Raw genomic sequence first — 14,652 nt, 5'->3', positions numbered from 1 at the left:
GATAGTAAGATAAAACGTAACAGGAAAAAAAGAAGGCATGCAATAATTTCTTATTCAAGCCTTCATAGAAAACAAAGTCTTACTTGTGTGCTGTCAAAGTAAACCACAAATGCTTGGACAGATTCTGCAATCTCTGCAGTAACAAGAAATTTGTTTGGCACCACACATAAATTGATGTCTGCTGAATAGTATTTATTATCAATGGTCCAGGGATAAAACCTCACAGCATCATTGGAAGTCACTTCCACAGTAAGATCTTCTGTTCCAAGGATATCTAAAAATAAATGACAACATTACCATGTAAAGTGCAAAACCAATATACATTGGTTGATTTTCTCAGTCAGATACCAGATAAAGCTGGTACTTTCGCTGTTTCCTTTTATGTGAGGATTTCAAAGGACCCTGCATTTATTAGCTTTAATCCTATCTTCTCTGATCATCTGATTACAAAAGTTATGGTGATATAATTTAAGTCATTGACTTTTTCTCTTTAAGAACACAAAAATCATTGTGAACTAGATTAGATAGTAGTAAAGGAAAAAACAGTCATACAACCAAATATCCAGAAAAGAGCAAGTAGAAGACAAAGAATGACAGCTGTATTTATTGTATTGCTTAAGTACTTCATAGGAGGTAGACTATAACAAGCTTCTAGAATTTGTAACTATTTCGTACTTATTGCAAACTAAAAGGAAGATAGGATTAAGGCTAAACCATTAGTAAAACAGAAGAGCTACATATATTGTTTGGATTGAATGCTTAGACATTAATTCAGCTAATGAAATAAAAGAATGGATACTGATAAATGACTGGAATTCTATTTATATTCAGCCTTGTTCACATTCTTTGAAAGCCAACCCAAATTCTTGTTTGATCAAGACATTTCTGGTAAATTTTAAATGCATAAGAGCCAAACAAATGACTACAACTAAATTTAGATTCTAAAAGATTAGATTATAAGTAAATCTTTTGGAAATGTATGTGCAGCATGTATATAATAGGAAATCCCCATAGTAAGAGACAAGTCAATGATGAACAAATGAATACAGACATGATCACGGAGCCATGGAAGCATTTTGCTTCCATTATGTTATACAGTACTTACAACTGGAAGAGAAATTACAAGTTGTTCTAACCTAAACTCCCATCTTTCACACCCATACCCACAACCTCCACTTTATACAAATGTGGAAAATGAGCTTACAGAAATAAAATGACTTGCCATTAATTGACTTATCAGAAGAATATAAAGAAAAACAGTCACAAACTCCTCGTCAATACATACTAAGATGAACACGTATTAATGAAATGTGCCTCAAACTCATAATTAGCAAGACACTGAAAACTAGAAATTAAATTTTAAATCCCAGAGCTAACATTATATATTTGAAAAGATGCCATCATTTCTGCTCAATATAAAGTTATGGGGAAAGTATTTAGTCCAAAAGACTGCTAGGAATTATGTACAAAGTGTGTGTGTGTAAGAGTGTATACACACATGCATTCTTTTTATTAGCAAAGTTTCATCAAGTGGTTAAGAGGAATTAATCTTCTCAAGAATTAAAGGTCGGCCCTTTTTTTAACAAAAAAATTAAATTTAAAACAAATTTAAGGTTTTATCTTTGATATAAAGCATATCACGAAACTAACTAAAAAATTTTTTTCACCAGAACCAGAATTGTTACTCTTAAATTAGCAGAAGGTCTATGTCAATATTTGACAATCTGAGTGTATCCCATTTCTTTAAGAAATCAGCAGTTCTGTCTACTTAATTTCTACCTGAAGTCATAATCTTTTACTTAGTGTCAGTCAATTCCATCGCAGCCAGCTGCTACGTCCCTTACGGAGCATTAAGACAATTTCAGGTGGGAAATAAACAGGTAAGTTATTAAAATCAAAGATGTTGTTTTCATGTAAATGTCTCACAGAAAAACAAAAACTAGATCAAAGTCTACATTGCATTCAAATCTAGCACTCCAAACTTCAAGAAGGTGGCATAGTAACATGTGGCTGTGTTTCTAAAAGCTGAATACTGGCACAGCTAACACACATGCCACAATATGCTGATAAATACACACATAAAAGAAAGAAACTAAAACAACGAGAAAAGCAAAAAAAGTATAAACTAATTTTTTAATGGTGACAAGAGCCACCATATAAAATCAGTCTTCATTCTTTTTTTTTTTTTTTTGAGACGGAGTCTCGCTCTGTCGCCCAGGCTGGAGTGCAGTGGCGTGATCTCGGCTCACTGCAACCTCCACCTCCCGGGTTCATGCCATTCTCCTGTGTCAGCCTCCCGAGTAGCTGGGACTACAGACACCCGCCACCACGCCTTGCTAGTTTTTTCTATTTTTAGTACAGACTTAGTAACACGGGTTTCACCGCGTTAGCCAGGATGGTCTCGATCTCCTGACCTCGTAATCCGCCCGCCTCGGCCTCCCAAAGTGCTGGAATTACAGGCGTGAGCCACTGCGCCCGGCCATCCATGGGTAATTTTTAAAAATAGCAAACTGCGTATTTTTTAAAGGAGGGAAGCACAAGTAATAAAATACAGTAATGAATTCAATTGTTGCTAAGGGGCAAAGTACAAAGGCAGAGGGGGACTAATATTCCTGTCATTGCTACAATCAGTTCTTAATATTTTCTAAATCGGTTGTATTGTTAAAAACTGGAATAAAAAAAATTGGGGTTATGCTTTCTTTGCTCCTCAACATGAGAAATCTAAAATCAATTAAAATGGCATTACTAACTGCAATTTAAAATATTTAGATCCATTAATGATGGCTCATTTTATTAACGTTTAGAACACAAAAGAACAAAACAATGTTTGTTACTCAGAGCACTTACAATTTCAATTTTATACTTGCATTTGCAAATGATTAAGATATTTACTTAACATGGAGAAAGAAGTTGTTTCTTTCTTTTTTCTCCAAACCTAGATAGGAATGGAACCAATAAGTTGGGAAAATGAATTTCACATTTCAGTGTTTCAGTAGCTAGTGGGCTTTGGCTTTTGTTTTATTCTCTGTGCTGCCTAAACAAGTTGATAGCTCAATTTACTTATCAGATTTTTTTTAACACTTTATGTCTAATCAGACACTTTCTTCAAGACTGCATATGGACTTCGTTATCACATCTGTGCCATATTAGAGCTAGGGAGAGAATAGTAAAGACTGTTTCATTCTAATTCTTATGATCAATATCATAACGTAGAGTTTAATTTAAAAAATGTAAATGTGTACACTAAATATAGCTTTCTTCCCTCATGTTTTCTATTTGATTTTCAAATGCTTAACAAGTTTATTCTTTTCTAAATTAAAATGAAATTATTCAAATTGTGCACATGGCTAAAGGTTTCTGGAGATCAGCTAATATAATTCATTCATTTTACAGATGAGAAAACTGAGGCCCAGGAAAAAAGAAGCCACTTGTCTAATAGGAGCAGAGCCTAAAACTGGATTCGATTCACCAATATCTTTCCTACTACACCGTGATGTTACAATACTTAGCATCTGAGCTGGATCACACTTGAGACTCTAATAGTGACAAGCCAAAATTAGTCTATGGACCTAAAGTATCCTCTGCCCTTTTAGGAACACCAAAAATAATAGCCAGAATATGGGCACAATTATATACGGATCTGCAGCACAATTAACCCATCTGAAAACTGTCTATGACATTCAAGTATTTACATGTCAAAGATAAGTCACAGTGATCGTGAGGTTTTTTTGTTTGTGTGTGTGTGTGTGTTTTGCAAGACTTCCTAGAAAAACCTGCAGTGGGCTCCCTTCTTTGTCCTTCACTAAATTATTATGTTGTAGACTCCGATATGCACAAAGAAAATCAAGAGCAGCTTTCCCCTCCTCCTGGTGAATGCCAGCCTGTCTCATTCACACTGTTGGCAGCCACCTGGTGGAGCTGTAATATATCATTTTTTGAGACAAACACTAGGTGTTTACTTGCCAGGTCTGTTACTACAAACTCCATTTCACAGCTTACAATAGTTAATTTGTAGTGCTTTTACAAAGGAAGTTAGATGCCAACTCAGTTCTAGTAGCAAACATAAACATTTCCTTCAGTGTTAAGTGCAAGTATAAACCTCTATCCCTATTTGAGAAAGTTTTTACAAAGCCATCAATTCTCCATCAATATGAAGTTCCTTCTTCCCAACTCACTTTTTTTCACATTTGTGACAGCCCTCCTGACTAGAGGTAGGTTAGAGATGCACTGAGGAGTTAGTAAGAAACATTACTTTCTCACATCCTTGGTCAACTTCTTTTCCCTATAATCTCATATGGTAAGTTGCAGAAAATAAAGATTCAAGAGCTTTGAAGGAAGTCATGTTCCAAGGCAACATTTCAGTTCAGTAACCCAACATCTTCCTCTTTTTATTCAGCTTTCTACTGTTCCCTGTATATCCTAATAATGATCCTTCCCTCAGAGAAAGTACAAATGTGGTAACCAATCAAATGAAAGAAAAGAGGCAGCTAGCTTTCTATGGTTAAGAATCAATAAGAGGTGATACTCTTTTTAGCATGAATTAGAAGGCAATATGAAGTTCAAGGTGAATTCCCAAACACCACAAATATCTGTTCTCCTACACACACACACACACATTATCTATATATAAACTTGCACATACACAACCCTTACCTTACGCCCTCACCTATCCATCTCAGCCAAAAAAGACAAATGCATTCTAAACTAGACACGGTGATACTGTTATGGCTTTTTTATGTCTCCTTCAGTAGTAGGGTAATTAAGTACACTTTTAATATCAGTAGTATTAATGTGCACTTAACCAATCATGACATTCTTTGTGAAGCAAAGTTGTCCAGTGATTAAATCATATTTTCTATGCCCTGAGGGAAGTGACAGCTGCCACCTCAAATCAAGATGATCCCTCTGGAAACCAGCACTCTTCTCAGACTGCAAAGTTGGTTTTATTCTTTCTCATAAACTGAAACTGCCTTGACAGCCAGGCATCACAACCTCTCACCCCAGATATGAGTGTCTTTCATGGAATCCACTCTTCTGGAGACCCAACATTCTTCTTTCTTCCCTTTGTGAAGGCAGTACTAACAAGAAGGGAGAAGAGCATGGAAAGCAGAGACAGCGCAGACCTGGGGTCCGACAGGCCTGCATTTGCATGCTGGCTCTCTGCAAAGCCTTGGGCAGATTAACCCCTCTGTGTCTCATTTCCTTACCTGCAAACAGGGATGAGAACACTTCTCAAAAAGCTTAAATGAATTAAATGAAACTATATCAAAGAAAGTACAGACATTGGGCACAGAGGAGGCCCTTAGTAAGCACAGAGTAGGCCCTTAGTAAATATTCATTTCCTTCTTCTCAACTCACTTTTTTTCACATTTGTGACAGCCCTCCTGACTAGAGGTAGGTTAGAGATGCACTGAGGAGTTAGTAAGAAACATTACAATCAGGAAATAACCATCTCCTTTAAGCTGTGCTAGCCTCGCCCTTCTACCCCAGACCACCCCCTAAAATAAACTTGAAATTTTTCTTTTCCACTGCTAAAGCATATGCTAAGACAGAAGAGAAGGCAATTAGGAAAATTATAGGAGGCAGCAGAGTCTGACGTCAGCTGAAAGGAAAAGTAGCCATTATGAAAGAAAAGAACTGAGCAAAATATGACTTAGGAAAAATTCAAAACCTAGAGTTTTCATTAACCAGCAAGGGAAAAGAGAGACTTTAAGAAATCATATTGGATTCATACTATTGCAAGCAACTACAGTTTCTTACCCACAACTTCATGAGAATGTCAAACAAGGTGCGTGCTACTCTGTCAAATATTTTGTAGTAGTTGTAAACAGGTTAGTCCCTAAATACTAAAAGTAGACTATACTGCTCCAGTGGAAAGGGACTTTGTAGCATGGTAGTATTTAAAGGTTAAAACTGTGCGACATTAGAGTTGAGACTTCACAGACAAACGTCAGGAAACTCATATCTGAGGCTCCCTGTGTAATCATACCCTAGCCTCCTGGTGCAAGTATAGGTGATATTTGTTGCAGTCTGTATGACAGGTCAATCACTGGAGTAGTATAGACTTGCTGAGGGAAGAGTAACTGGATTGAGTTAAAACAACATACTGCTTTAACAATAGTACAGAGATTCTAGGTTGCTTACAACACTTAATTACCTCTTCCTGACACACCCCTTTTCTCTGGTTACACTCTAAATTCGCATTTCCACATGCTCTTAAGCTTTTTATATCACAGCGGAAACATTTTAAAGCTGAAGCAGATGAAATCCATCCCAGTTCTCCTCTTCTTCCTCAAGTTTACTTTCTCCCAATAGTCATCTGGAATTGGTCACCACAGCTTCATCTTAAAATAACTGGGGAAAGTCAGCGGGCGGTGTAGAGGGATGCGGGATGGGTGGGGGGTGTCTCTGCTTGCTTTTAGAAGACCGTACAATGCAGTCAAACATACACACAAGAACATAAAGCAGCAATCAGGAAAGGGAGAGAGAATATGGAGAAGAGTTTTATAAAGATCAAGCAGGAAACATCAGCCTCTAAGTTTTATGGGCTGTATACAAAGACCACTTTGTCAATTCTAGTGGCACAGCTGATGGACAATTCCTACCTATATTTTAGAGGGGTAGGGCACTTCTCTGCATTCCCTTGCTAGTTCTTTTTTTTTTGAGACGGAGTCTCGCTCTGTCGCCGAGGCTAGAGTGCAGTGGCCGGATCTCAGCTCACTGCAAGCTCCGCCTCCCGGGTTCACGCCATTCTCCTGCCTCAGCCTCCCGAGTAGCTGGGACTACAGGCGCCCGCCACCTCGCCCGGCTAGTTTTTTGTAGTTTTTAGTAGAGACAGGGTTTCACCGTGTTAGCCAGGATGGTCTCGATCTCCTGACCTCGTGATCCGCCCGTCTTGGCCTCCCAAAGTGCTGGGATTACAGGCTTGAGCCACCGCGCCCGGCCCCCTTGCTAGTTCTAAATATAACCCTAAAGCAGTGATTCTCTATGGGGATGTGATTCTCCCCAACCCTACCAAGGGGACATAGGTCAACACCTGGAGACATTTTTGTATCACAATAGGGGGATGTTACTAGCATCTAGTGAGTAGAGGTCAAAAATACTGCTAAACATCCATCCTACAATGCACAAGATAGCCCCACAAGACAAGGAATTGTCTGGCCCAAAAGGTCAACAGTGTCGAAGCTGAGATACCCTGTCCTATAGCAAAGAAACCTTATGGAATTTACTTAGCTGTATTCATGAAAAAAAATAAAAGTTCTGGAATGAAAAATTGGTTTTATTCTTTCTCGAAAAGCTGAAACTAGGCATTACAGTCAGGCATCACAACCACCTACCCCAGATAAAAATATCTTCCATTTATATCTAATAAAATCTCTCTCTGATAAAATCTATCCAAAGTGTCTTCTTTGATTATTAGCCATAAAAATTATTTGGCAATTAACCTTAGAAGCTTTGAAAATAATCTATGAATGATAGATTTCTAGAAGAATTCATAAGCCTAAACAGGACAATTATGAGATAAAAATAATTTTCATATTCAAATGTAATTTTTCATAAACAAATCAGCATCAAGTAATAAAACCTTACAAGAAATGTCAATGTCTGCTCAGGATGACAACATCTGCAGTAGATGCTAATTTACTCTAAAAAAAAACCAAACATGTTTGAGATGAATTTTCCAAAACAGAGTAAGTTTAATGAATAATGGAAAACATTCATTCTGTAGCCCCTGTACTCAAGTATTGAAAATAAGCTTGATCAGTTAGAAAATGTCAGAAAGCTAACAGATCCAACATCCCAGCATCCAAAAGGTTCCTCTAAAAGGGTAAAATCATTATTGGGCAACAGATGGTCAACGAATCATGGAAAACAAAATAAGTAAGACGTTATTGAAAGTAAAAATTGTTTCAAGACACCACCAAGAAAAACAAAACCCAAGCCATAGAACAAGTGAAAATGTTTGCAAATTATATATCAATAAGGTACTTGTAACCAGAATATATAAAGAACTTTTTCATTAATAAGACCATAAAACCAATTTAAAAGCAGGCAAAAAAGAGCTAGGCACGGTGGCTCATGCCTGTAATCCCAGCACTTTGAGAGGCCGAAGTGAGTAGATTGCTTGAGTCCAGGAATTTGAGACAAGGCTGCCCAGCATGGCGAAACCCCGTCTCTACCAAAAATACAAAAAATTAGCTAGGCATGGTGGCACACACCTATAATGCCAGTTTCTTGGGAGGCTGAGGCACAAGAATTGCTTGAACCTCAGAGGCGGAGGCTGCAGTGAGCCAAGATCACGCCACTGCACTCCAGCCTGGGCAAGAGAGTGAGACTCCATGTTAAAAAAATAAAATAGGTAAAAAAAAAAAAAAGTGGGCAAAAAAGATCTGAATAGACATTTCACCAAAGAAGATATTAAAATGGACTATATGCACATGAAAAGATTCTCAACATCATGAGTTATTAAGGAAATGCAAATCAAAACCACAATGAGATACTACTTCACATCCACTAGAACGGCTATAACAAAAAATATAGATAATAACAAGTATTGTTATTGTCCAAAGATATGGAGAAATTAGAATCCTCACTGATGGGAATATAAAATGGTACAGCCACTTTGGAAGAAAACAGTTTGGCAGTTTCTTGAAATACCAAATATAAATTTACCATATGACCCAGCAATTCCACTCCTAGGCATCTACCCAAGAGAAATGAAAACAGATGTCCCATGAAAACTTGCACAAGAATGTTCATAACAGCATTATTCACAATAGCCAAAAAGTGGAAACAATCCAAATGTCCATCAACTGATGAACGGATTAAAAAAATGTGGTATATCCATACAATGGAATATGAAGTACATCCTACAATATACATGAACTTCAAAAACATTATGCTATATGAAAGAAGCCAGACACAAAAGACCACATATTATGATTCCATTTATATACAATGTGCAAATCTATAAAGACAAAAAGTACATTAGTGGTTGCATGGAGCTGAGGAGCGACTGCAAATAGTCACAAAGTTCCTTCCGGAATGATGGAAATGTTCTACAATCAGATTGCAATGATGGTTGCACAAATCTGTAAATATATTTAAAAAACACTGAATTATACAATTAAAACAGGCAGATTTTATACTACTTAAATTATATTCCAAAAAGCTGCTAAAAACCATAAAAACTGGGAGATAATGACCCCATTACTAATAAGGTAGGTGACTGAGATGCATAATGTTTTAGGTACTTAGAACAATGGATGGCATATTTGAACAAATCTGGTCAATATTTATGGAATGAAGTTAACTTGTTTAAAGTCAGATAGCTAAAAAAAGGATAGAATTTAGTACTCAATCCACAGATTTTTTTTTTTTCACCACAGAAATCCTATACAACTCCAGGAAAAGTCAGACAAAACAGCCACCCTGTTACATCAAGATCACAGTGTTTATTACCAAATGATCAAACATTTTCCTGATCTGAGCAGGCTGGAGTTTGATCCAAATACAGTGAAACTTTTTTCCACTTCTGTGTCAAACCAGCCATCAGATCCGTACGGAAAATTAAACTCTAAATAGGTTTTTGTTACTGAACCTAAAATATCATAAAGCCTCTTTAATAGTTTCACAACAGGCCAGGAGTGCTGGTTCACACCTGTAACCCCAGCACTTTGGGAGTCCAAGGTGAGCAGATCAGCTGAGCTCAGGAGTTCAAGACCAGCCTGGGCAACACGGCACAACCCCTTCTTTACAAAAAATACAAATATTAGCCAGGTGTGGTGGCCTGAGCCTGTAGTCCCAGCTACTTGGGGTAGGGTAGTGGGGCTGACGCAGGAGAATCGCTTGAGCCTGGGAGGTGAAGGTTGCAGTGAGCCAACATCACGCCACTGCACTCCAGCCTGGGTGACAGAGCAACACCCTGTCTCAAAAAAAAAAAAAAAAAAAACAGTTTCACAACTGTCCTGTCCATCTTAATCTATGTCAATATTGCTTCCTGAATAAGAATTATTAGAGACGTATTTGTGGTATCCGTGTGTACTGGCTCCAAAATAAATACAATGTTATGTCGAAATTATCATTCTTGCCAAACTTAAAATAATTTTCATACCTTTGAGAGGTGAAGCCAGCTGGACTTCCTGGGTTGAGTGGGGGACTCGGAGAACTTTCCTGTCCAGCTAAAGGATTGTAAACGCACCAATCAGCACTCTGTAAAAACACACTAATCAGCACTCTGTGTCTAGCTAAAGGAGTGTAAATGCACCAATCAGCACTTTGTAAAAAGGCACCAATCAGCACTCTGTGTCTAAAGGATAAATGCACCAATCAGCACTCTGTGGGCAGGGCCAAATAAGGGAATAAAAGCTGGCCACCGGAGCCAGCAGCGGCAACGTGCTCAGGTCCCCTTCCACACTGGGGAAGCTTTGTTCTTTTGCTCTTCACAATAAATCTTGCTGCTGCTCACTCTTTGGGTCCGCACTACCTTTATGAGCTGTAACATTCACTGTGAGGGTCTGCAGCAGCGAGACCAAGAACCCACCGGGAGGAACAAACAACTCCAGATGCACCACCTTTAACAGCTGTAACACTCACTGCCAAGGTCTGTGGCTTCACTCCTGATGTCAGCGAGACCGCGAGCCCACTGGAAGGAATAAACTCCAGACACATCTGAACATCTGAAGGAACAAACTCCGCACACACCATCTTTAACAACTGTAACGCTCACTGAGAGGGTCCACAGCTTCATTCTTGAAGTCAACGAGATCAAGAACCCACTGGAAGGAACCAATTCCGGACACATTTTGGTGACCATGAAGGGACTATCGCCAAGTGGTGAGTACCATCAGACCCCTTTCGCTTGCTATTCTATCATATTTTTCCTTAGAATTCGGGGGCTAAATACCAGGCACCTGTCAGCCAGTTAAAAGCGACTAGCGCAGCCGCCAGACTAAAGACACGGGTGTCAGGCTTTCTGGGAAAGGGCTCTCTAACAACCCCTGACTCTTTGGAGCTGGGAGCATTGCTTTGCCTGGAACCAGCTTCCACTTTTCCTGTACTTCTGGGCTGAGCCAAGGGTCGACAGAGAGGAAAGCCATTCAGCTCCGGGGTCCTGACAACAAGTTGGTTGACCCTACAGCCATGAGTGGAACTCTCAAAGTTACATCACCCAAACCAGACTCGCCCATCTATCCTATCTATCCTGACCCTTGCCTCCTGGGTCCTAATGCCTGTCAGACAAACTTCCTCTAGCCTCTCTTCTCCGAGACTAGTCCCACTTCCACAACCACTCCTTGTCTCTAGTGCTTTTCTGGTTTCTCCTATAAGAATGATTTCTAGTATAAACTCCAGGACTCTATTCCCTTCTTTAGGCACCAGGGCTCACCAATCAGAAAGACATTTTTTGCGCAAAGCCCCGTCAGTGGTGGGGGTACTATCTTATCTGGAATTTTAGGATCCCTCCTCAGACTAGCAGGCCTAACAAAATGTATTCCTGAAGCTAGAATATGGGGAGCTTCAGAAATGATATCCTTCCTATCATATGATGAGAAATGAGGACAAAAGGCGTCACTCTTCCAACCCTGGAGATCCCTTCCCTCCCTCAGGGTATGGCCCTCCACTTCATTTTTGGGGCACAACATCTTTATAGGACAGGGGTAAAGTCCCAATACTAACAGGAGAATGCTTAGGACTCTAACAGGTTTTTGAGAATGCATCAGTAAGGGCCACTAAATCCAACCTTCCTTGTTCCTCTTTGTGGTCTAGGAGGACAGGCAAGGGTGCAGGTTTTCGAGAATGCGTCGGTAAGGGCCACTAAATCCGACCTTCCTCAGTCCTCCTTGTGGTCTAGGAGGAAAACCAGTGTTTCTGCTGCTGCGTCGGTGAGCACAACTATTCGGATCAGCAGGGTCCAGGGACCCTTGCAGGTTCTTGGGCGGGGAGAGGGGAAACAAACCAAAACCGCAGGCGGTTTTGTCTTTCAGATGGGAAACACTCAGGCACCAACAGGCTCACCCTTGAAATGCATCCTAAGCCACTGGGACCAATTTGACCTGCAAACCCTGAAAGAGGGGCAGTTCATTTTTTTCTGCATTACGGCTTGGCCCCAATATTCTCTCACTGATGGGGAAAATGGCCACCTGAGAGAAGTTTAAATTACAATACTATCCTGCAGCTTGACCTTTTCTGTAAGAGGGAAGGCTAATGGAGTAAATACCTTATGTCCAAGCTTTCTTTTCACTGAAGGAGAATACACAACTACGCAAAGCTTGCAATTTACATCCCACAGGAGGACCTCTCAGCTTATCTCCATATCCTAGCCTCCCTATACCTCTCCTTCCTATTAATGATAAGCCTCCTCTAATCTCGCCTGCCCAGAAGGAAACAAGCAAAGAAATCTCCAAAGGACCACAAAAACCCCCGGGCTATCGGTTATGTCCCCTTCAAGTTGTAGGGGGAGGGGAATTTGGCCCAACCCGGGTACATGTCCCCTTCTACCTCTCTGAGTTAAAGCAGATCAAGGCAAACCTGGGGAAGTTTTCAGATGATCCTGATAGGTACATAGATGTCCTATAGGGTCTAGGGCAAACCTTTGACTTCACTTGGAGAGAAGTCATGCTATTAGATCAAACCCTGGCCTTTAATGAAAAGAATGTGGCTTTAGCTGGGGCCCAAGAGTTTGGAGATAGCTGGTATCTTAGTCAAGTAAATGATAGAATGACAGCTGAAGAAAGGGACAAATTCCCTACCGGTCAGCAAGCTGTCCCCAGTATGGATCCCGACTGTGACTTTGACTCAAATCATGGGGACTGGAGTTGCAAACTTCTGTTGACCTGTGTTCTAGAAGGACTAAGAAGAATTAGGAAAAAGCCCATGAATTATTCAATGATGTCCACCATAACTCAGGGAAAGGAAGAAAATCCTTCTGTCTTCCTCAAGTGGCTACGGGAGGCCTTAAGAAAATATACTCTCCTGTCACCTGACTCACTCGAGAGTCAACCGATCCTAAAAGATAAGTGTATTACCCAATCAGCTACAGATATCAGGAGAAAGCTCCGAAAGCAAGCCTTAGGCCCTGAACAAAATCTGGAGGCATTATTAAACCTGGCAACCTCGGTGTTCTATAACAGGGACCAAGAGGAACAGGCTCAAAAGGAAAAGCGAGATCAGAAAAAGGCCAGAGCCTTAGTCATGGCCCTCAGATAAACAAACCTTGGTGGTTCACAGAGGACAGAAAATGGAGCAGGCCAATCACCCGGTGGGGCTTGTTATCAGTGTGGTTTGCAAGGACACTTTAAAAAAGATTGTCCAATGAAGCTGCCCCCCACCCATGTCCACCATGCCGAGGCAATCACTGGAAGGTGCATTGCCCCAGAGGACAAAGTTTCTCTGGGCCAGAAGCCCCCAACCAGATATCCAACAACAGGACTGAGGGTGCCTGGGACAAGCACCAGCTCATGTCATCACCCTCACTGAATCCCAGGTATTTAACCATTGAGGGGCAGGAAACTGACTTCCTCCTGGACACTGGTGTAGCCTTCTCAGTGTTAATCTCCTGTCCCAGACTGTCCTCAAGGTCCATTACCATTCGAGGAATCCTGGGACAGCCTGTAACCAGGTATTTCTCCCACCTCCTCAGTTGTAATTGGGAGACTTTGCTACAGATAGTAAGTATGCTTATCTAATCCTACATGGCCATGCTGCAATGTGGAGAGAAACGGAGTTCCTAACTTCTAGGGCAACCCCCATTAAATATCACAAGGAAACCATGGAGTTACTGCACACAGTGCAAAAACCCAAAGAGGTGGCAGTCTTACACTGCCAAAGCCATCAAAAGGGGCAGGAGAGGGGAGAACAGCAGCATAAGTGGGTGGCAGAGGCAGGGAAAGACCAGCAGAAAGGAAAGAGAGAAAGAGAAAGTCAGAGAGACAGAGAGAGAGAAAGAGAGAAGAAGAGAGACAAAGAAGGAGTCAAAGAGAGAGACAGGAAGAGACAGAGGCAGAAAGTCAAAGAGAGAAGGAAAGAGAGGGAGAGACAGACAAAGGGAGTCAGAGAGAAAGAGAGAGACAAAGTTGAAGACAGAAGGAAAGAGAGAAAGAGAAAGTCAGAGAAAGAGACAGGAAGAAACAGACAAAGAGAAGGAGACAGAGGAAGAGACAGAGAGGCAGAAAGTCAAACAGAAGGAAAGCAAGGAAGAGACAGAGACAAAGAAGGAGTCAAAGAGAGAGAAAGAAAGAAGCAGTAAAGAAAAAAGTGTACCTTATTCCTTTAAAAGCCAGGGTAAATTTGAAACCTGTAATTGATAATTGAAGGTCTTCTCCATAACCCTATAAACACTCCAATACCACCTTGTTATCAGTGTAAACAAGGGCGTAGCTCAAAAGCACTGAGGCCACTGACAACCTATAGCCTTCCTATCAAAAATCCTTAACCCAGCAGGTTTCCTAACAGGGGATCTAAATCTTAATTAACTACTATACAAAGGTCCCAGCAGACTTAGGAAGAACTCCCTTCAGGACAGGAAATAGATGGTTCCTTCCAGGCGATTAAGGGAAAAAGACACAATGGGTATTCAGTAAGTGACAAGGAAACTCTTGTAGAAGCAGAGTTAGAAAAACTGCCTAATAATTGGTCTGCTCAAACGTGGGAGTT

The 14,652-nt window shown here is 40.4% G+C and overlaps 1 protein-coding gene across 4 annotated transcripts in view; it reads right to left on the bottom strand.

Moving 5' to 3' along the window:
• AAGAB (alpha- and gamma-adaptin binding protein) overlaps window positions 1–14,652 on the bottom strand; it is a 63,445-nt gene that overhangs the window by 37,017 nt on the left and 11,776 nt on the right. For all 4 annotated transcript variants that reach the window (XM_011940349.1, XM_011940348.1, XM_011940347.1 and 1 more), the window contains exon 2: window positions 84–274. Coding sequence is in view for 3 of the 4 variants with exons in the window: in XM_011940348.1 (XP_011795738.1) it covers window positions 84–274 (191 nt within the window). In the remaining variant the exon portion in view is untranslated. The remainder of the gene's footprint in view (window positions 1–83; window positions 275–14,652) is intronic.

This window comes from Colobus angolensis, unplaced genomic scaffold, assembly GCF_000951035.1.
Source record: "Colobus angolensis palliatus isolate OR3802 unplaced genomic scaffold, Cang.pa_1.0 Scaffold19, whole genome shotgun sequence".
Taxonomy (NCBI): Eukaryota; Metazoa; Chordata; class Mammalia; order Primates; family Cercopithecidae; genus Colobus; species Colobus angolensis.
The sequence above is the reverse complement of the archived record's forward strand: the minus strand, read 5'-3'. Positions and strand labels throughout refer to the sequence as shown.